The following is a 22,589-nucleotide window of genomic DNA, read 5'->3' on the forward strand; positions in this document are numbered from 1 at the left end:
TACGTACAAACATACATATATTTAACTTCCAGACTATTTGATTGACAGTTGGAGCAGTTTTTAATCTAAGTACTGACTTCCTATCTTTTGTGGATCATCTCAAGAGGCCATTATTATCAGCAGAATGTACCTTGAGCACAAGGTGCAACAGCAGCTCTAAGAAATCTGTGCCTTAGAAACCTTTCTCTCTGTATACAATAACTGATTCAATAGCTGGTATAATTTTCACAAGCCAGTTTGCTGTTTCAGTCTCCAAGTATTATAGCTGTTTGGATAACATAACACTAATGTCTATTTACAAAAGGCAGAATATAAAATCTCAAATAACACATAAAAGACACTATTGCATCTAGCTAATATGTATGCTGAGAGAACTCTGCTGATTGGTGACAAATTAAGCACATCGACTTGACATATCTGAAGCAATATTAGTTACTATGGAATAAAAGAAGAGCTTTGCCCTGGCACTGTAGTCATGCTCACATTCAGATTCCCATCTAAAGCTCCAAAAACACCTTTTAAAACAGGGACAAAATTTATCCCTGATAGACAATCCATTAACCTCTTAAAAGCTATGCAAAATGTTATCTCTGAAGTTCTCTTATTTTTGCTAAATTTATGTAAAAAAGGGCTTTGTTTTCCTTTTCTCAAATATTTGTATTCCATTATTTTTAAATAATCTTATGTATTCTATTTGGGTTTCTATTCTGTAATCTCCTGACTATTTTGAGCTAACATTTTCATTACCAAATAAGTAAAAAGTACATCATATTTATAGAACTGGTTTCTGAAAATACTTTCATTCCATGCTCATTTGTGAATCAACAGTATATTCAACATCTCTGAAAACCAGGTGGATTCTGATGTGTTTTACGAAGTCTATACCAAAGCAATTTTTTCAGAGTCACTCAATAACGCAGTAGCATATTTACAGTTACTGTTATGCACTTTTTTTTTCCCTAAAATCTTCTGTGTATTATAGATTCAGATTCAGGTCTCTACTTGCAAAGATTTTCATTTAAGAAATCATGAGTCCTTATTTCCAGTTATCTAAAAACATAAATGTGAAGCCTATTTTTGAAGTAATAATGAATGTCAAAAGGAACAGAGAAATTTCATGACAAAAAGCTGTATTCCAAATATTGTTAATATGATTTAAATAATATAATTAAGTGAAAAATATAAACCATGGTCACTCACCTACGATGAGTAAGAAAACTACCACTGACGTGTCCTGAGCCATCACATCCTGGGGTTGGACATGACATTCCTTCCGTCTTCACTGACTTCCAAGAGAACTGTGAGCCATTTAGGTACCCATCCTTTTGCCTTTTGGCAGCTAGAGGACACCCTGATGCACTGCGATGGGATGCATATTTTCCAGTTATATGACCCTGACCATCACAACCAGGAACTGGACATCTGGATAGCAGATAGATGAGATAAACTTTATTGTCTTGCCATCATATACCTGGTAGCCTCTACAACAAAGTCAAAATAAACCTGACATGAAAAGAAAAGAACAATCATGCACTGTCGTCTTAAAAATAGTCAAGATACCCTCCAGTGAGTAAAATGACAAATAGAGCTTTGCTAATACATAAAAAAGTTCTTCTTACAAGTAAATAGCACACTGGAATTGCAATGATGCCTATGGAGCTCCACTCAGTAGGGAAATTGTCCATAAAAAACTCTGTGACCATAAAATCCTATTTAGTGTCATCCTTGTTATGTTTTAAGTATGTGTATGGATTTTAAAGAACCCTTGTCCAAAGTCCTGGAAATGTTAGGTATGAACAGAGTAAGTGATGCTTTTCTGCACTAAAGGGATGTTGTCAGATTAAAAATCAAGAGTCAGATTATGAGAGATTATACAAAATCATAGTGCCTACTGCATGAGAAATGTGAAACAATTTAACCACTCTCTGAACTGAAGAGATTATAACAAACTTGCACTGCGTGCCCAAAGAGATCAGTGAAGACAGCTCCATATTAATCTGTTACTAGGGAATCCCCCATACATTTGCCCTATATAGTTAAAAACAAGCAAACAAACAAACAAACGAAAACCAAACAACACTCAGGGTTAGAAGGAAGACAATAAGATCCTCAAAGTGAAATGTTTAAAGAAAATACTTCAGTCAGTATGCCACTACATAGCACAGGCCAAAACAAGGCTAGTTATTTCATTGACTGTCCTACGCTAACATATTGCTGCAACACTACATGGAGGATCCAGTTCTGAATGTTTCAGAGCACTAAAGCTGCCAGGTGCAGCAGTTGCTGAAATCAGAGCACTTTTCAAGAAAAAAAGCAAAGACCTATAGGTAAATATTTGTTCCTCTTCTCACAAACTGAATGAGCAGTCAGATTCTAAGTAGTACTTTCACCTAAGTATTTCTCTATTCTTGTGACTACCTTGTTTAGCATGTATGTTTTGTCTACAGCATGTAAACTTTGTAGGGCTTTTTAGAAGATAAACATTTATGTAGCTTGCGAATTTCATGTGAAAGGCACAATTAAATTGCTTTAACTTAGAGAAGATCACATCCTTGGCAAGAATAAATCAGCATGGGTCCTTGATTTGCAGTCACTGAATTCAAATGCGCCAGTGCAGAATTCCTTGAGATTTAGAGAGCTATGTATTTCCTATTAAGAAAAACTATTTCACACTTAAGACACATATTCTTGGATAGCTACAAACCAAAATGTTTGTCTTAAAAGCTGAATATATATACAATCTGTTACAGAACACTGAAGGTTCTTTAACAATATTTGTTCTCACCTAATTGGCTCTTGGTCTTCTTTGTCTTCCTTGCTTTGTGCTATCCTGATCCCACTCTTCTTTGCTCGCGGACAGCCTGAAAGACTGAGTGAAAGGAGACATTTTAAACCACAATTTCTCACTCTTTCATACAGTTAACAAGGGATATACTTTCTATAGTGAAAATTGGCAGAGTGGGTAATCCTGTCCAGTTTCCAAAATTAATGCTTAGTAGTTTGAATAGGGAGGATTGCAGCATACAATCACAAAGGGGAATCTGAGCAACTCAGTCTGTGATGGAAGGACAAGACTGTAAGCTCTATGTAGACCACACACAGAGACAGTTCCTGAGAAGGCACAGAAAATGAAGCTCCTAGCTCTCTGCCTAATAATCCCCGCAGCTGACTCAGCAGCAGCAATAGCAGCTTTGAGAGGAATAGAAGTGTTTCAGTGCTCAGAGACATTACGTCCTCTGTATGGCTGAGAACCAAGAATGTCAGAACTTAGGAGCCTTTGGATCTGTCAGTAGGACAAAAGATTTCTTTTGGGGACACTATCAAAACTAAAGTACCATGTAAGAATCCTACGGATCTACTGCATAAAAATATAGCAGAGCTTAGAGCTGTACAATGCCTTCTTTAGAAAGAATTTAAGTGCTCAGAACGCTAAGCCCAGACAAGTTAACGTTAGACTAAACTATGCTACTTTTAACTAAACACTGAGAATGCAGTTTTAACTACAAAAGATGGAAAAATATCTATCTATTCCAGGATCTACAAGTTCAACTTTCTCTTCGCATATAAAGAGTTAATTACAGAAGCAGTTTAGTAGAATTGGCCATGAGTCTAAGAGATATTCAAAGATGGGCAGAATTTTTTTTTAAGTAGCTGCTGTCTCTGTTGAGAACACACCAAAAACCATGCTTTATGATCTCCTTAAATGTTATTTCCATCTTAACATATGAACATATACAAAGAAATCCAATAGTAGAGCAACACCTTCAAATGTACTGAAATGAAAGACAAAGTTGTATTATAAAATTTGTCTCAGAGAAAGAAGTAAATAAAATAGAGTAGATTTTTGTTTCCAGCATGACATAAAGTATTTCAGTGTTGTATGGTCCTGTAGGTCCTGTATACAAAAAGAAGAGACAGAAACAGTGGTAGCAAAAATTCGCAATATTTTGTCTTATTAAAGCTAGAGAGGACTGTGAGGTACAAATAGAGAAAAGGGCTATGCAATCATGGATAGAATTCTGTGTTGGTTAATAAGAAATAAACCATAGGCAAAAACAGTCTGTATACTGTAAAGTTGTAGATAATTCAATTAAATAAAAGGAGGAATGTTGAGACAAGATACTGGCATGTTACCTAGCAACTTTTAGTGAGATGACATGGCTACATCTATACTGATAAACAGAAAAAACCTAGAGCTATTGTTGTTACCCAAGACCAGCTAGTTCACATCCATACAACTCAACACTCTTTCTCTATTAAACACAACAGCCACACTCATATTGCTTACAGAGAATGATCTGGACATGTGTGGAGCCCCAAATAATTTCTGAGAACTGCCTGGTAGACTTCCACTGGCCCAGGGCCAGCACCACGCCAGGGCACATTATAACCATTTAATAGCGTAGACAACTCCGTTGCCTATATCAAGAACCAACCTGTGCAGCCTGTTTTCTCATCCCATGCCATAATACAAACGTAGCTGGTCATTTTCCTTTTTAAAGAAAGCAGCTGTTTTATAGCAGCTTTTATAGCACCCACCAAAGTATCCTAGTTCCCTGTGTATAAATCCCTTGCCACTGAAGAATAGTTTTCATTGAAATTAATGATGTCATAATCTGAAGAAGTCAAAGGCAGGAGCAAAGAAGCAAGAGGGGTTTAGAATAAGTGAAAACAAGGTATGGAGCAAGGATGCTGTTTGGGAACAGGTTGTTTTACTGATTCATATTATGTAGACTGAAAAAAACAAAGGTGAAAGGATGGGAGTTACAGATATCCCCAGGTTATCTGCGAAATTAGTTTTACTCACTGTGTGAGAATTAGCAGGTTTTGCATCTGAAAGCTGAATATTTAAAAAAATGTCTGAGAAAGCAACATTTTTTTAGTAAGTGTACAGATGGATATGCTTGCACATGATGACATTTTCATAACATACTCTGAATTAAGAATTTCTGCCTTGACTAATGATTTAATGCTTACCGCATATTAAATCAATTCAATTACCACCTATTTATTGGTGTTTTGGTGCATCATCTTTTTGCAATAGATCTTTCTATTTTGGCACTATGATTTATTAGGAAATTCTAAAACTTTTCAGATCTTCTAAGCAAACATTTCCAACAGACATCTTCCAAGGTTATGATTAATTCATTTTTCCTCTGACAGCAGATTCACCAAGAAAACATATGTCAAAGATGAGACTTCATTTTAATTTTTCATCCTGTGTTAACCAAAAAGTATTATAAAGTAAACATATTACTTCATTTTGATTTCAGTTTAATTCTTCATCTACGAAGATAAAAGACAATGAGAGAATTCAAATGACAGTATATCCAATATAACATCTTGCATACATTAAATGTCTGTGTGAAACTGCAGAAAGTTATGGCAGGGTTAAATCTGCCTTTATGTACATTATGCATGCAGCCATTTTAAATATAAATGATACCTGAACATCATGACAGCCATTTAGGAAATAAGTTTTTCAAGCAATTTCTTCTAAAACTGAAAGAATTAAGTGCATAAAATACAAATAAAAATGTTGACTCAGATGCAAGCAAGGTAAATGACAATTTTCAATGTGGGAATTGGCTTAACTACGGATATAATGCAGAATCTTCCACACTCAATAGCTTGGGATTTAGGCCACTGGTTTCCCTCCCTTTTAAAGAGGGTGCCTTTTGCTGGCCTCACCGCCTCAGGGAATGGCCTTGACATATATAATGAATTGAACAGTGAGGGATTGGCTCAGTGTAAAAGCAGTAAGTCTCCTGGGGACACTGGCTATTTTAAGAAAAAAGATGTTCTTCTTTTCCTGGTCAATACTACCATGCAGAACTTTAAACTAGGGGATGGGGAAGGAGATGTACCGCTGACTGCAACAGAAGAGCCAAGACACACTGTCACCTCAGGATGCAGCAAAGGAAAACCTCAGATTTGTCCGAGAGAACTTTGGGAGGGCTTCTCCAAGAAGGTAACATGGCTGATAGCCCAGCTGAAGTGCCTCTACACCAATGCACACAATATTACTTAGCAGGAGGATATGGAAGCCATGGTGCAATTAGAGAACTATGACCAGTGTGCAAAATGGCACGCTGCAAACAATCTAGGAGACTCCTGGAGTCCATTAAGGATACCTGGTCCAGGTATTGGGCAGAGCATCTAGAGGTGAAGCGTTACTGGATCTCACGCTACTACTGCAGAGGAGATCATTAAAGAAGTTAAGAATAAAGATACTCTGGGACCATGTCCTGGTTGGGTTCCTGATCCCAAAGAATACTGGCCTGGCAAAGAGCAGAGTCAGGACCCTGAACTTCAAGAGAGAGGATTACTGATTCTTTAAGGAATTATTGGAAGAGATGCCTTGGGAAACTGTCCTCGGGGACATAGGAACAGAAAACAACTGGCAATAATTTAAGGATGCCTTTCTGAGAGCGAAAGAACTCTCCATCCCCCAACATAAGAAATCAAGTAGAGGAGACAGGAAACCAGCACGGTTGGATAAGGACTGCAGGTAAAACTGAGGGATAAGAAGGAAATGCACAGGCAGAGGAAGCAGGGATGTGTGGCTTGGGAAGAACACAGAGATGCTGTCTGGACGTGGAGAGATAGAATCAGGAAAGACAAGGAGTAGATAGAACTGAACTTGGCAATGGATATGAAAAATAATAAGTGTTTCTTCAGAAGCACTGGTCAGAAGACACAGATCAAGAAGAATATATTCCTTCTGATAAATGAGAAGGGAGAAATGGCAACAATGGACAAAGAAAGGGCTGAGGTACTCGATGAACTCTTCTACTGCCAGTCTTCACTGGCAGTAAGGCTTCCCACATCTCTCCAGTCTGAACATCTAGGCTTGGTTCAGAGGAGTTAAATCTTCCCACTGTAAACAAGAGCAATTTCAAGACACCTGATTACACTGAACGTCTACACGTCTATGCGACTTGATGACAAGCATCTCAGGATCCTGAAAGAATTGTCCGATGTAGTTGCCAAGCCAATCTCCATTATATTTGAAAAGTCATGGCTGCTGAGTAAAGTTCCTGCTGACTGGAAAAAGGAAAAAAACCCTCCAATTTTCAAGAAAGGTAGAAGGGAAGATCTGGGAAACTACAGACCAATGAGCCTAATATCTTTGCTTGGGAAGATCATGAAGCAGATCCTCTTGGAAGCTATGTTAAGGCACATGCAAGATGAGAAGGTGATCTGAAACAGACAGCATAGCTTTACCAAGGGCAGATTGTGCCTGATCAGTCTGCTGGCCTTACGTGATGAAGTGACAGCACCAGTGGATAAGGGAAAAGCAAATGATGTCATCTATTTGGACTCATGCAGTACTTTTGATATGATCCCACATCACGTTCTTATCTCTAAATTGGAAATATCTGGATTTGAAAGGTGGACTCTTCATTGGATAAGGAATTGGTTGGATGGTTGTTGTCAATGTCTCTATGTTCAGATGGAGGCTGATGATGAGTAGTGTCCTCCAGCTGCCTGTCTCAGGATCAGTGTTCTTCAGTATCTTTATCAATGGCTTGAATAGTGGGATTGAATGCAACTTCAGCAAGTTTGCTGATGACACGAAGCTGAGTGGATCTGGAAAAGCTTGAAAAATGGGTCCACATGAACCTGATGAGGTTCAACAAAGCCACGTACAGGGTGTTGTAATTGAGTTGGGGCAATCTCAAATATCAAACTGGAACAAGAACTAATTGAGAGCAGCCCTACATAGAAAGATTTGGGAGTTCTAGTTGATGAAAAACTTGATGCAAGCCAACAGTATGTACTTGTAGCCTGTAAGGACAGCTGTATCCTGGGCTGCATGAAAAGAGGGTTGGCCAGCAGTGAAGGGAGGTGATTGTCCCCCTCAACTCCACCCTTGTGAGGCCCTATCTGCTTCCTTTGGCCTTTGGTAAGTATCCCTTTTATAGTTAAGGCAGACAATGTAACAGCTTTTCTCCATAAATTTCTCTTTCCATTCTTCAGACTTCACATAATTATAAGAAATTCATCGTGATTTAAAAACAAGCCAAACTTTATTCTGAAGTATATTAACAAGACTGGTGAATAACAGATGCAACAGGTACTTTGGTGATCAGGGACATGATTTAGTGGTGGGTTGTTAGAGTTAGGGTAGTATGATTAGGTTGAGGCTCGACTTGATGATCTTGAAGGTCTTCTCCAGCCTTAGCAATTCTGTGATTCTATGATTCTATGCTTTAAGACTTCAGGTGAGAGAGGCAGTAAATAAGTTAGTTCAATTTCACATTTAAAGAAATACAGAGAGATTCTGAAGTGACAAAAAACAATCAGGAGGAAAAAAAAATGCAGGAACAGCATTTTAGTCCAGAAAAGGTAAGACTGCAGAAAATGGTTAAGTTATTCAGAATGTAAAGCAATATAAACAATATAAACTTATAAATATTTAATTACTTCTCTTGGCTATCAGAGAAGGGAGGAAAAATTGCATTATTCTTATACAAAGATTCTGCTAGATACTAACAAAAATCTTCCTGCCTTTTTGGGTAGTGAGCCATGCTGAAACTGAGAAATGTTACTCATTCATGATATGTAGAATGAGTTAGACCAACATATGTCGATATAAAGCACTCAATACTACTTCAGAGCTGAAAGAGAGAACAGAGGTCTGCTGAACTCCCACATAGCCCTTTATTTGACTGATTTAAAGAACAAACACTCCTCTTTACATACCTTCGATGTGAAGCATAATTTCCAGTAATATGTCCGGAACCATCACACCCAGGAGTTGGACACCTAGAATAATAATGTAAAAAGATACAGAGCAGAGTTACTGACAGGTAAAATATAGCTGTCCATTTTATATTAAATATATACTAACTGTCTCAACCACTGCTTCCACAGGTGCCAGCCTTGGGGACCTCCAGCCATTCCTAAACCTATGCTTACACCAGGGACAAACATACTATTTTCACTCATAAAGTATTTCTATTAAATACTCATTGCCTGCCCAGTCAAACATTTTCTGGATACCTCTAGCACTGGCAGATTACTGGAGATTTCCAGGAGCAGCCTGACATTCTCTCACCATCAGGAATTAGTAGGGGTGACAGCAAATGCAAAATCCCCAACAAGTATTCTTAGGTAATGCTAAGATTACAAGTGAGCTGTTTCGTCTTCCATCACGGCTTTTGCTCTAATCACATAACACAACGTCATGAGATGCTGGTGCACCATGGAGATAACCCTCCACCACTCCAGGAAACAAAAGAAATGCCTAATGAGAAGGAAATGTGAAAACGTGTCTCTTGCATAGAAACAATAACTCACCTAGCATTCCCAAACATCAAGCAACCAGATACACTCACCAGTGATACTTATAATAATAGAATGACAGAGGAGCCATCAAAGAAAATGGGTGAAGATGATTATGATCCCTACAGAATAAGCTAACCTACAATGTCAGTATTATTAACCGGTACTTGAATGACTACCCTGAATCAGAGAAAAGACAAAAGAAGAATTAATTTATACCCATAATTTATACGTTATTTACACTCATTGATTTATATTCATTTGAACACTTAAATGCTATGTGAATTCCAAAAATTCACTTTTCCTGAGTGTTAGTTTGGAATTTTAGAGGTGCTTTAAAGCTTCTTTCGAAGTCAGCACTCTAATTCAAAAAAGCATGTGCACAATCTCGGATATTGCATTCTGGAACATCATTTCCATAGCATTGAGTTCATTGATTATTTGAATCCAGAATTCATGCACATTTTGGCTTTCACCCTTTAGTTACATGCGTGCTTTCCTCAAAGTTGGTACGTACTGATAAACTGGTTTACCAAAGTTTTCTTCAGAGACTTGAAAGTTTCTTAGTATAAGGACTTCAAGCAACATGGAATTTAGTGCACTGGGGCTGTCATGTTCCATTAGGCTGAACTTTAGCTCTTTAACGCTAATAAGCATTACCTACTTCAGAGGAGCTCAGCAGGGCCAAACCTCAAACATGATTAATGCAGCTTGAAAGAGATAAATTAAACTGGAATTTGTTAAATGGAGTTCTCATATGGTCTTCTTCTGGACCAGTTCAGTTATTCTATAGAAAACATAAAAATACAGTAAGGCTTCCAGGATGTAAGCTAGTAAAACTTCTGGAATTCACTAGGTCATTGAAGTTTCTCTTCTAAATAACAGAGTGCCTATGTGCACTGGACAAGAAATCTAAACAGGATCCTACAGGATAATTCTCTTTTTCTCTTGATTTATGAGTTTACTTCACTTGTATACTAAGACTTTGCCACAATGACTCCCTGTTACAATGCCTCTGCATAGGATCAAGTATGATAAGACCATGACCCTGACTAGAAAGCCTAAGTACTGCTGTGAGTTTTAATATCTCAAGACCCACACCCATGCTGACATCAAAAATTAATCTTTCTGCTTGTAGAAAGATTAAAAAAAAAAAGAGTTTGCGCAGTTCCTTTTCACATACCTACGTAAGAATACACTGAACAAATCATAGCTCTTTCCTGCATAGCCTAACTTACCACTCATTCATTACTGTGGCTGCACATCATTAGCACAAACCTTCCATTCCAGGTTGGCTGGTACTTTAAGTTAAAAAATAAATGGGAAGGGTCTTATTTTTAGTTTCTTATATTTCAAATATTTCAAATATAGATATTTAGATATTTTTGTATTTTTTCAGATCTACTGCATTTTAATAATTATTTTAAAATTATTATTATTTTAATATCTATCAGGATTAAATATTAAATATTTATTCAATCTCAATATGAGGTTCAACAAGAGCGACTGTAGAGTTTTGCACCTGTGGAGGAATAACTGCATGCATCAGCACAGGTTAGGGGATGACCTGCTGAAGAGGAGCTCTGCAGAGAGGGACCTGCGGGTTCTGGTGGACAACAGAATGGGCATGAGCCAGGCGTGTGCCTCTGTGGCCAAGAAGGCCAATGGGATCCAGGGATGCTCTAAAAAGAGCGTGGCCAGCAAGTGGAGGAAGGTGGAGGAAGGGGAGAGGAAGGGGAGATCCTGCCCATCTAATCTGCCCTGGTGAGCCCACATTTAGAATACATTGTGCAATTCTGAGCTCCCTCATTCAAAAAAGAGAGGGTTCTCCTAGAAGGAGTCCAGCGAAGGGTCACAAAGATGATAAAGGGCCTGAAGCATCTCCCTTATGAGGAAAGGCTGAATAACCTGGGTCTGTTCAGCTTGTGGAAAAGAAGACTGAGAGGGGATCTGATAAATGCTTATAAATATCTAGAGGGAAATGAGAGGCAAATGGGTGAGGACAGGCTCTTCTTGGTGGTGTGCAGTGATAGGACAAATGACAATGATCTAGAACTTGAGCACAGGAAGTTTCATACGAACATGTGGAAAAAATTCTTTACAGTAAGAGTGATGGACCACTGGAACAGGTTGCCCAAATAGATTGCAGTCTTCTTCTATGGAGATATTGAAAGTCCATGTAGATGCCTATCTATGTGACCTATTGTAGGGAACCTGTTTTAGTAGGGGGGTTGGACTCGATGATCTCTAGAGGTCCCTTCCAACCCCTGCAATTCTGTGATTCTGAGATCTTTCTTAATGCAGAAAACTTATTTCCTACTTTCTTCAAGACCAGGTGCATCCCCAAAGCCTCACTGAACCTCTAACTCTGTTGTACCAAAATATATTGGAATAAGATTTAATTAGACTAATTGAGTACACTTTGAATGTAAACATCCACTGCATATAAATGAACAAAGTAGTTCATGGAGCCATCAGACTGTTCTTCTGTAGTCTCTCAGAGGTACACAAAGATTCCTTTTTTTATGAATATGTGCTATTTGAAGCTTCAAAATTTGCATCCACAAAGAAATTCTTCAATTCTATTGAGAATAAACTATTATCAAAACAGAAGAATGTTTTTTCTCATCTATTCCAATACTTTTCCTACAGGCAGGCATGATTAATAGTGTCTTAACAGAAAGGATTTGTAAGAGGCAGCAATATAACTGGTCAGTCAGTTTTAAAATTAGACAATTACACTTCAACCATTTGGACACTTCAGTAATTTAAAAACCAGCCTATTTTTTGTGTCATTTGGAACAAAAAAAAATGTCTTAAGCAGTTGATATTAAAGAAGAAAACATCCTGCAGTAGATTGAACTGAGAATCTTCACAGAGGGCTCCGTACTGTTCACATCAGTTTTTTTGATATTATCATCACATTTTTGATTGAACCAGAAGGAGTTTTTCATGTAGGCAAGGATCTTAGAAAGATTTTTCTGATGTTAGCACTATAAAATTTGTTTGAAGTCTCACGAGCTGATACTGACTTAACTGTACAAGATGAAATGAGCATTTAGTGTAGTTGATAAGAGTATTTTAAAATCCTATTTCTACTTACTCCTGCATCCATTCTATGAGAACTGCTTATCGCCACTATGAAAGATGCTGATATGCAACATTCTGTTTCAACTGCGATGCTACTACATTATTTATTTGCTATTCTAAATAAATTAGATAAGGAGACAACTTCAAGTGTCTGTACCATTAAAACTGTGGGACTGGATCTTCAGAATGTATTACCATACATAGGACTTGTATATACTTGATATTTGCTATAAACTGATATAAAGCAACTGTAGATATCTGACTTAAGTGGTCTCACGTGCAGACAGCAATGCCTGAAAGATGAATGCATAGGTGTTTAGAAGAAGAACCTCACATGAGATCTGTTGTAATGGAATGCTGGAGTTAAGTGGAGAAAAGAGATACAGTTTCCTCAATGACTTCAAGTGAATGTAATTTGACAGAATGAGAAGCTTATTTGTAGACTCTACCTAACAGCTCACTGCAGCAAAAAGAATACTTTAGTACCGTAAAGACTGAACTGACAAAAGGACTTCTCTTTGTAAAGAATAAAGTTCAGACCATGTAACACTAACACTTTACACAGAATCAGAGCATCCAGTAAAAGAGCTTTCCAGTGATGAGGAATGCAGTCAGTACTGTCTTGATGTCCCCTTCATTTTACAGAACATCCCAAAGAAGATCTTGTGGGAACACAAACAGAAAGCAGGAAACGCAACAGAACAACAACAGTTGAGGAAGCTGGAATCAGTATCAGCTTAGACTCAATAGCAGGAATTAAGCAAAGCAGAAAGCCATACTGAGATAGACCACACGTAATGCCTAATATCCATTCTGCAAAGTGTGCAGCAATTAAAAAATGCTTCTAGGAACTTGGAGGAATGTAAAGAGATTCATGGGACTGACAAGGAAATGGATGCCCAAATGGGCTCTGGAAAGGTTTTTCTAGATGCCAACAATTAAAAGTCTTGGTGCAAGCTCAGCTCAGAAGAAAAAACAGATTACATCAGCACAGTGGACCACAAATAAGATATATATTTAAACCTATACTCACAGGTTTTCATTTAGATCTATAGGCGCAGTATAGATCAGATAATATGACATCAAATAGATTGTTAGACAAAAATGCAACAATAGAACAGAAGTAGTTTTGTCCTCATTACTGTGTATAGCTTTGGTTGAATTTTATAACATAAATTATCTCTAAAATACACCGAATAAAACAAAGATATAGTAGTCTGCAATAGAATGAATAAGTTTTTTTTTCCCTGTCTTTACCATGAAGTGACAGTGGCTCTTTGGAATCAGAAGAATTCTATTTCCCTTCTTAGGTGGCAGAGTTCATGGAAATTTTTTCAGTGCACAGTCTGAGCATACCCAGGGCATTGGCTCATGCTCACGCTCAAGCTGAGGTTCCTTCTCTCTAAGAAACTCCCAGCTGAGATTTAGCAATACAATGAATTCTGTTTCCATCTCAGTCAAAGCTTGTGTTCAGGGTATGACAAGTTTATATAAATCCAAATGGAAACACTGGATATAGAATTATGCAAGCTCAAATTCAGCACAACACCCAAACAGAAGCCAGGTTATTCTAACACAATAACATTTTTTGCTAGTAGGGTTCAACATAATCATGAGAGACAGTTTTAGCAACTGCTATCAATGTAACTTCTTGTCTCCATGCTGCCCTTCCCTGTGTCTAATTCTCCTTCAACCACTCTTTGTCTCTTCTACGCTGTGTGCCAAGTATGCCTTCTTGGCTCATTGGGAGCTCATTTCAGCCTCACTCTCCTTATCACTCAGTCTGAGTTGCCCAGTTTTCAATATGAAAAGGATATCTTATTGAGTTATGCTGCAGTTTTTACATGAATTGGCAGGTTTGTATGCTATCTGTGTACTTGCCTTTTACCTATAGCTTTCTGGCACTCAGTGGACACTCTACAGACACTCCACAAATAAACAAGTAATAAGTCACTAATAAAAATGGAATGCCAATTCTGGCTATGGCAAATTCCTTCTACACTGTTTTTGTACTCAGGACACTTGCTCCCACGGAACTGAAATTAAGCCATTAATTTTTCTCATGCTAGCCACACCAGAAGCCATCAGATAATTATCCTTTCCAGAACTTACCAAACTATACTAGGTTTCAATTATAATAGGTGGATAAAAAATATCTTTTATAATCTGTTATTAGCAAGCTAGCTTATCCACTTTGAAGACTCATGCTATCTTTATTGTATCTTTAAAGCACTTTGCACCCACTACACTGTGGATCCAATCTTCCCTAGAGCATTAACTTACTACTATAAGTAAATGAATAAATAGTATATTTATCCAATCAATTAGTTATTAAATATTTAAAGCAGATGTAGCTAGCCATCCAAAAGAAAAATCATACTGAGTTAAGGAATTAACCAATAAAATGTACAAAAATTCAGATTGGTCCCTTCGACTGTTGCACACTGCAAAGAAACTGGAATTTAAAAGAAAATTATATCTATCTTCTCCATAGTTTTATTTTGACCATGATGTCAATCTCAATACTACAGATGTGATTTTCTGTTGAAGGTTCAGAAAGCCAGAGAAATATAATTGTTTCCTGTAGGATTTTTTCATAGCAGAACATAGAATATTTTTATTGTCTGGTGGTTTTTATGTACTTGGGATTCTGTTTTATTTGACTACATCACTAGAAATTCAATTCATAGATTGGGAGGTTGGAAGACAGACACAATATTACTTTGCATTCCCATCTTTTATCTGAAGATCTGAAAGTACTTTACACACATTAATGGAAAAAATCTCACAATGCAGCTTTGAAGAAGGGAAGGATTTAGCAGATGAAAACTGGAGCATACAGAGGCTAAATGACTTTACACACAAGAGGAAAATAGGCCAGAAGGAAACGCTTATTCACTGTTCTGTTTGCAGCTATGAAGCTTTATCTCTTCTGAAACTATATATAGATTCATAAACAAAATACTATTCTTTTCTAGTCAGGTAGTGGAGAAACCAAAGGTTACAAAAGCAAAAACTGTAAAAATGCTGTGTTTGCAGTTGCCTGAACTGAGTGTGTGGAAGAAAGAGGAAAACAGAGGAGCAGACAAGAAAGGAAAGGGATAAGAAGCCTTGTCAAATTAAAAAATAGAATTTTGTATAAGGTATGATGAGTTTATTTTATGTCTATGTTTCTATGAACTTGAGCTCTTGTAAAAAAAAAAAAGTATGTTTACAACACTTGACAAACATGCACCCAGTTTATCTCAAAGAGGCAAAGAGAAAAGAAGCTTTTCTCTGTTTTCTTCCTAGACCACTCACCACTGACTTGCATGGAGCACTGCAGAGTGAGAAGGGAGTTGGGAAACAGCTGTGTGGTCCTCACAGAGAGCCACAGGTGTGTCAGTATCAGTCAGACTTCTGGTTACTGTTATGAAAATACCTACTTAGTAGGAACTGGACTCCGGTTTTAACTGGACTTTGCTTTTACTTTCCTAAGCACTCAGAGATGGAAAGCAATCTCTGTAAGTCTCTGAATCCTATTTTCTGTCTCAGGCATTGCAGGCATTGCAGTCAGGCTCCAATTAAATATGCAAAATAAGAATTCTGATGATCCCCTTTCTTATGAAGTCACGGAAAATGGCGTCTGTTTTAACTGCAGTAGAAGCATGGATGCTTTCCCATTATTACTCTGTTGTTCCTACTCAATTTTCTTACCACAGCATTTGATTCCTGAATTCCTAAAGTATTACTATTTCCATTCACTGCCTAGAAAGAAACTCTCAACCTACACAACCTACTGAATTTGCAGTGAAAACCTGTAAAACTGTTTAGCTAGGATGGATTTATTTTCTGTAGTTTCAATGAAGCTGCACATCTACATACCTTTTTCACTTCTTCACTTCTTTTCACTTCTTTGTCACATTTTATTCTTTCCATTTTCCTTTTGGTGCCTCTTTCTATTTTCAATCTGTTATCCTTTTCCTTCAGTGGAGCAGGGACTTCATTTGCTTTTGTCCACAGTTTGCTTTCCATCCACATTCCTCCCCAGTGTATCTCTTCCACATTTCACTTCTGTCTTTTCCATATCCTTTCACAGAATCACAAAACCACACTATGGATGAGGTTGGCAGTGACTTTTGAAACCATCCTTGTTGAAGCAGGGACATCTAGAGAAATGTACCTAGGACCTTGCGCAGGCAACTTTTGGAGATGTCCAAAGAGGAGACTCCCCAACCTCTGGGCAACCTATGACAATGCTCTGTCACCTGAGCAGCACAGAAGTGCTCTCTGATGGACAGAGGAATCTCTTGTACTCCAGTTTCTCCCCATTACTTCTGGGCCTGGCACTGTGAACTGCTGAAAAGAGCTTGGCTCCAACTTCCTTGTACCCTCCATTTTCCTGCCTCATTATTATTTGTGTCACTTTCCAATTTTCTCTCTGTCTCTTTAACATCTTTTTTTTTCCTCTCCTTTATCCGATGTCTCCATTTTCTATTCCTCCCTCATCCTTTCTTCATTTCTTGATCTCTAATAACCTTGACATTCACAATTCTTTCTTCTTTCCTTCTCTTTGTTGTTTCTTTCCATTATTTCTTTTTTTTCACCATCATTCTTGTTTTTCTGTTATTTTCTTCCAGCTGAATTTATTTTTCCTTAGTTTTCACTGCTTCTGGCCCTATCCAATAGCTGAAATGACTGCATATACTTTGTGTCAAGGGAGAAAACACTGTTGTGAAACCTTAACACAGAATTTCTAGACTGCCAAGAAACAGTGAGTCATTTTCAGAATTGCAGAATTGTCGAACAGCTGTGGGTAGGACTGCCACCCACCAGATCAAGCTGTCCAGGGCCCTATCCAGCCTGGCCTTGAATGCCTCCAGAGATGGGGTATCCACAACCAGTCTGGGTAAACTGCTGCAGTGTCTCACCAGCTTCTGAGTATAGAATTTCTTCCTAACATCTAACTTAAATTTTAAAGGCAATCCTCCTTGTCCATATTACTAGTAGACTGTGTAAAAAGCTGTTTCTCCTCATGTTTATAAGCTCCCTTTAAGTACTGGAAGGCTGCAATGAGGTCTTCCCAGAGCTTTCTCTTCTCCATTCCAAATAAGTACAACTTCCTTGACCTTTCTTCATAGAAGAGTGCTCCAGGCCTTTGATCATCTTTGTGGTCCTCCTCTGGATCCACTCCAACAGCTCTTCATCCTTCTGTTTCTGAGAGCCCCAGGTTTGGATACAGTACTTCAGATGAGTGCCCTCACAGTAGAGGGGGATGACCACCTCCCTCTCCCCGCTGCCATCCTTCATGCAGCCTAGGATACAGTTGGCCTTCCAGGCTGCAAGCCCACTGCAAGCACACATTGTTGACTCACACCAAGGTTTTCCAACTGATCAACTAGAATTCCCAAGTCTTTCTCTGTAGGCTGCTGTAAAGAAGTTCTTCTCCCAGTCTTTAAGCATCTCTACGATTACCTTGACCCAATCTTAAATTCTTCTGTTTTCTGCACCTTACACTCTTCTGTTTTCATTAAAGTCCTTGTATGCTTTATCACTGGCTTCAAAAGGTGTAAAATCATGCTAGCAATAGGAGCTCCTGACAACTATTCTTAGCTTGTCTGAAGTTCATTTGGAACATTTCAAGAGGTGACAAGAACTCTATGGGAAAAGTATGCAGATCTTAGTGGATTTTGAATCTATGGCCTCATATTTCAGGCAAAACCTGTGATCTGCTCCTCAAAAATATGTCTTTGAAAGGAAGTGAAGCTACATGCTTAAAAATATGAAAGTTTCACAAAGATGCATTGTAAGCCAAAAATAAAAAATGAGCTAAATTTAGATTCATATTTTAATTAGTTTCCTGTATTCAGCTTCACGAGAAGGAGTACTTAATCATACATTATTTTGCTTTAGCAAAAGTGCCAAATACTACTTTTTCATATGGAAAATATTGCTAACATTTTTTATAAAGCAGAATACTGACAAGAAAGGCCTTGTTGCAGGTTACAGGAAAATAAAAATAAAATAAAAAATCTCAAATGAAAGAAATGTAGATATAAAAAAAAAGCGTAGATATAAAGGAAAATGAATTAAGGAAAAGCAATGGAGTCAATTCTCTCCTCCTCCAGTTGTGTTAGATAGGCAAATAAGTGAACTGAGAAAAATTCATCTTCTCAGTTGTTCACTGATACTGGATCCAGTGAAGTTCCAGTATGAATGGGCAGGAGATCAGAAGATCCAGTCAGGGATCACTCCTGGTGGGGCATTCCCGAATCCTCTTAGAAGACACTAGGAGAAACATAAGTTGGAAATTGGAAAGAAGTGTGGAATGGAATGATTTGTTGTTACCATATTCGCTATGTGGTCTTTCTATCCATAAGGAATGATGCCTATGGAGCTAGTCCAGGCATGAGATAAAATAATTTTGGCTCAGAGGATTCATGAAGTAACTTCAGTCTCTTCCATCCCTGCTAGGGGATTGCTCTGTCTCTCTCCTTACCTCTAGAAATCACCAGCAATTGAATGGTTCTGAACTGGGGGTGGCTGACTGCATACTCTTTAGGTAAAATTTAATAACACCTGACTTCTTTTTTATTATTTGTATAATTTTTGTGTCCTTAACTCCCGGTACTATCTGCTTTGCATTTCATTTTGTGTGTGTGACAAAGAACATGATTTGCTTTTTAATTAAATAGAAATCCATTTTTCTATAAGTAGACTAAAATGCATCATGCTGGCATTTAAAATATTGTTGTGCAGTCACATGCACAGACACATATGACACTTTGAAATTAATTACACTGCTTTGGAAAAAAAATATCCTGTACCTTCAGTTACCACCTCTGCATGCTGCTTGTTCTGATAGCCGTCAGGACTTCTCAGGTTCCCCACAGCAAGTGTCACAGCGAGCTGCCCACTGTTCTCACATCTAGCATCAGCACATAGACCCTAACATGCCAGTTGCCAAAGGCATGCTAAGTGCCTAATGTGAAATCACTTCTGTGTGCTACCAAGGGGGTGCTCCTTTCACAGAAGTTGCCGGAGGGAAGCTGTGAATCAGCTCTCTCCCTGGGCACCTTGCCCACACTTTTCTCTCTTGCCAGCACTGCCTGCCTTGGAGGCAGCACTGGCCAGCTGCACATCCCCTCCTTGCAACAGAGAGCACTTCCTGGCACCAGGAATGAATCAATTCCAACATATGCGAATTCAAATGTTCATTTCCAAACACATCATTCTTTGAAAAAAGCTTCGTTTTTATAGTGAAAAAATAACATAAAATTATAGCATCAGGGAGAAAAACACGGTAGAAGACAGCTAGAAGACAACATACTCTAGAGCTAGGAACAAAGCCATTCAAGTTCTTTATATCATAGTAGATTTCTCCAAACCTATGCTCAAAAGTTCATTCAAAATAAGGGTATTTTTTTAAAAAAGGCTTTTCTTCAGTAATTTGGGGTGGACACATATGCTTCTGAAGAGGAGTATCTTATTCCTGATTGATCTTTTAAAATGAGTAGTCCCTCAGACCACTTAGCCAAGGCATAGCAACATTTCCAATCGGGCTTGCAGAACAACCAATAGACACTTGATTTCACTCACTTTGTGTATGTGAAAATTGGTCAGGTCACTTGAAGACAGTAGCACAGGTATTTTACTATTCTGGTATTCTTCACCTTACAAGCTGTCTTCAAAAAATCTTACAACTGGCCAAGTATTTCTATTTATGAAGTAAACGAAAGTTTTGGTACAAAATTAAATTTCTCTGATGTAAATGTAATTTTACTCTGGGTCAGTGGCCTACTGGATGCTTTGAACACCATAAAATTATCAATATCATAATTCTAGATTTGCTGTCTCTATGTTGCTGTGTACTCTTCCATACTTTGTGTATCTTCTCCCTAGTGACACTAATATCAAAGGTACTGCAGTATGACCTTGAACCTGCAGATTCTGAGTTTCCTAGAGATTTTGGATGACTTCAAAATTCATATATCTAGAACACTCAGAAAGTTCAGAAACTCCACAAGAAACACTTAGAAAAGCTATCAGATTAGACTCCTAAAAGCAAAGGAAATAAACTAACAACTTTCAATATACCACTGATGTTTGGAAATGAATGGGCAGAACCCAGCTTTAGCCTTTCTTTAGTTACTCTGTTTATCTATTTTTCATTTGAACATAACCATTCAACTTATATGCTCTCACATAATTCATCAAGAGAAAGAGCAACAGAGACAGCTGGATCTAAAGTAAAGGAGAAAGGAAAAGCTGAGTGGAAAGGATGGAAAGGATAATAGCATGAAGAGATTCAATCTATATATTCTCTTCCAAATTAGTTCGTTAATACTGGTATGAAAGACTGAGCCTAAAAAAGAAGTTAGTTGTGTATTTCTGCCTGTGCAATATAGAAAGAAACAGAAGTACCATCTCTAAATATTTCTCTCAGCCTAGCATTATGGCAAAACTGTAAATGAATAGTACTGTAAACATTTTTGAGTTATGTAAAATATATATTGAGCAGAATGAGGGCTCAGAAGTTTTGAAAAAGAAAAAAAAACATCTAAATGACAGCAAATATAATGGGCTGGAATCTTCTTCACACCATTAACAGCTTCTGCTTCAAAAGAGCAATTAAGATGTTTTTCAGTGCAAATTCAGTAAGGTAAGATAAGGTAAGCACAGTAATTTAGTGTAAAATGTGTTTATGAGACTAACTATGTATTTAAGGCTAAGATTTTGCCTTTGTTCCATATACAGCCACTATGCTATACCTGTTATCAACATGAAGAAGAACAATTTTACCATAAAGTTCCTACATTGGATGGACTTTTAGATCTCATCTGAATGTATGGGTTCTATCTGAAAACATGTGCGATCCAGTAACAAGGACACATTAACATTTGGAAAAGGGAACTAACTCTTGAGGGTTTCATTTCCCCAGACAACTGAAGCAGAGGTACTACTTTCTGTTTTGGGGGTGAAGAGTCATCAGCAAAAGAGTGAAATCCTTCGGCTTTCATTTTATGAAAATAAACAGTTTTTTCCCTTTAGGCCTACAAACATTTGCCAGAAGCTCAAGTGAGGAAATGTGAAAATACCATGTGAATTATATCAGACTCTGAGAGGCAGTCTGGTCTAGTGAGAAGGCTAATGAACAGTATAGCTAAGGGAAATCTAGTTTACTGATTTACTGTTATGAATTTACGTTCATTTTTGAGTAGCTTCTCAGGCATGCTATAAGTTTTGGTGAGATAGACTCAAGTTTCACTCACTCTGACATTTAAGCATAACCTCACCATTTGCCTGAGCCCTACAACATTAAGCAAGGTTTACTGGTACGCTGAAAGGAGAACTCTTAGTGCAAGCCCAGACAAGAACCTGTATCTGCAAGGGGATCAGGTTGGGCATGGGAAAGCCCATCCTTACGAGTACGCCATCCTACTGCTTTGAGGTAGTCTCAGAAGACTGACAGCGGACAGAAAAATCAGCCCTAATGAACTAATACTTAGGAGGGTACAATATCCTGTACTCTCACCAGCACTTTGAGGTCTATGAACACTGAGCTGCAAGTCTGTATTACTGAGCGATACAGCAGGATGGTTAGGGTCTTGGAGAACTTCATAGAAGAGGCTGCAAAAGCTGCTGCTGATGAAGGAAAGTGTAAGAAACAATCTTACTTCTGTCTACAAATACCTGGCAGGAGACTGTGGTGAAAGCATAGCAAAAGCTCTCTTGGAAGTGCACAGCTGTAGGACAGAGCACAGATGCTACCTTAAGCTCAACCACCACTCCATTTCCATCCCTCCTTGATCAAAACACCCAATTCTCTGTATTAAGAAGTTAAAAAAATTCAATTAAAAATCATGATTATTATGTTGAGTTTGCAGAGTTAATAATTGCTCAGAAATTCTCAGTGAGGTAGCCAAACTTCACTCCAAACTTTCAGATCAGTGTGATCAAAGACAATATTCTGAGACAATACTCCCAGTTTCTACTCCTCCGCATCTGAGTTTTCTGTCCCTCCTGACAGGATGTTGCAGCTGTCTGGGCAGCATTAAGAGAAATAAAGGAGCTTTTAGAATGGTATTCAATTACCTGAAATGGGTGCTATTTCACCCTAGTGTGTCAGACTGTATGAGGTAGTTTGCACTTAATGTGAACAAAGGAGACATCCCTTCAAGTGAGGGCAAGAAACTCTGATCAGACCATTAAAACTGTTCCAAGCTAAG

General features: G+C 38.0%; 1 protein-coding gene across 2 annotated transcripts in view; it reads right to left on the minus strand.

Moving 5' to 3' along the window:
- Positions 1-22,589, minus strand: part of MYT1L (myelin transcription factor 1 like) — a 127,176-nt gene that overhangs the window by 19,447 nt on the left and 85,140 nt on the right. For both annotated transcript variants that reach the window (XM_085217966.1, XM_085217965.1), the window contains 3 exons: positions 8,710-8,772; positions 2,786-2,869; positions 1,201-1,422 (listed from right to left, as the gene is read on the minus strand). In XM_085217966.1, coding sequence (XP_085074092.1) covers positions 1,201-1,422; positions 2,786-2,869; positions 8,710-8,772 — 369 coding nt within the window. The remainder of the gene's footprint in view (positions 1-1,200; positions 1,423-2,785; positions 2,870-8,709; positions 8,773-22,589) is intronic.

The sequence above is a fragment of the Meleagris gallopavo genome, chromosome 2 (genome assembly GCF_905368555.1).
Source record: "Meleagris gallopavo chromosome 2, MGAL_WU_HG_1.1, whole genome shotgun sequence".
NCBI lineage: Eukaryota > Metazoa > Chordata > Aves > Galliformes > Phasianidae > Meleagris > Meleagris gallopavo.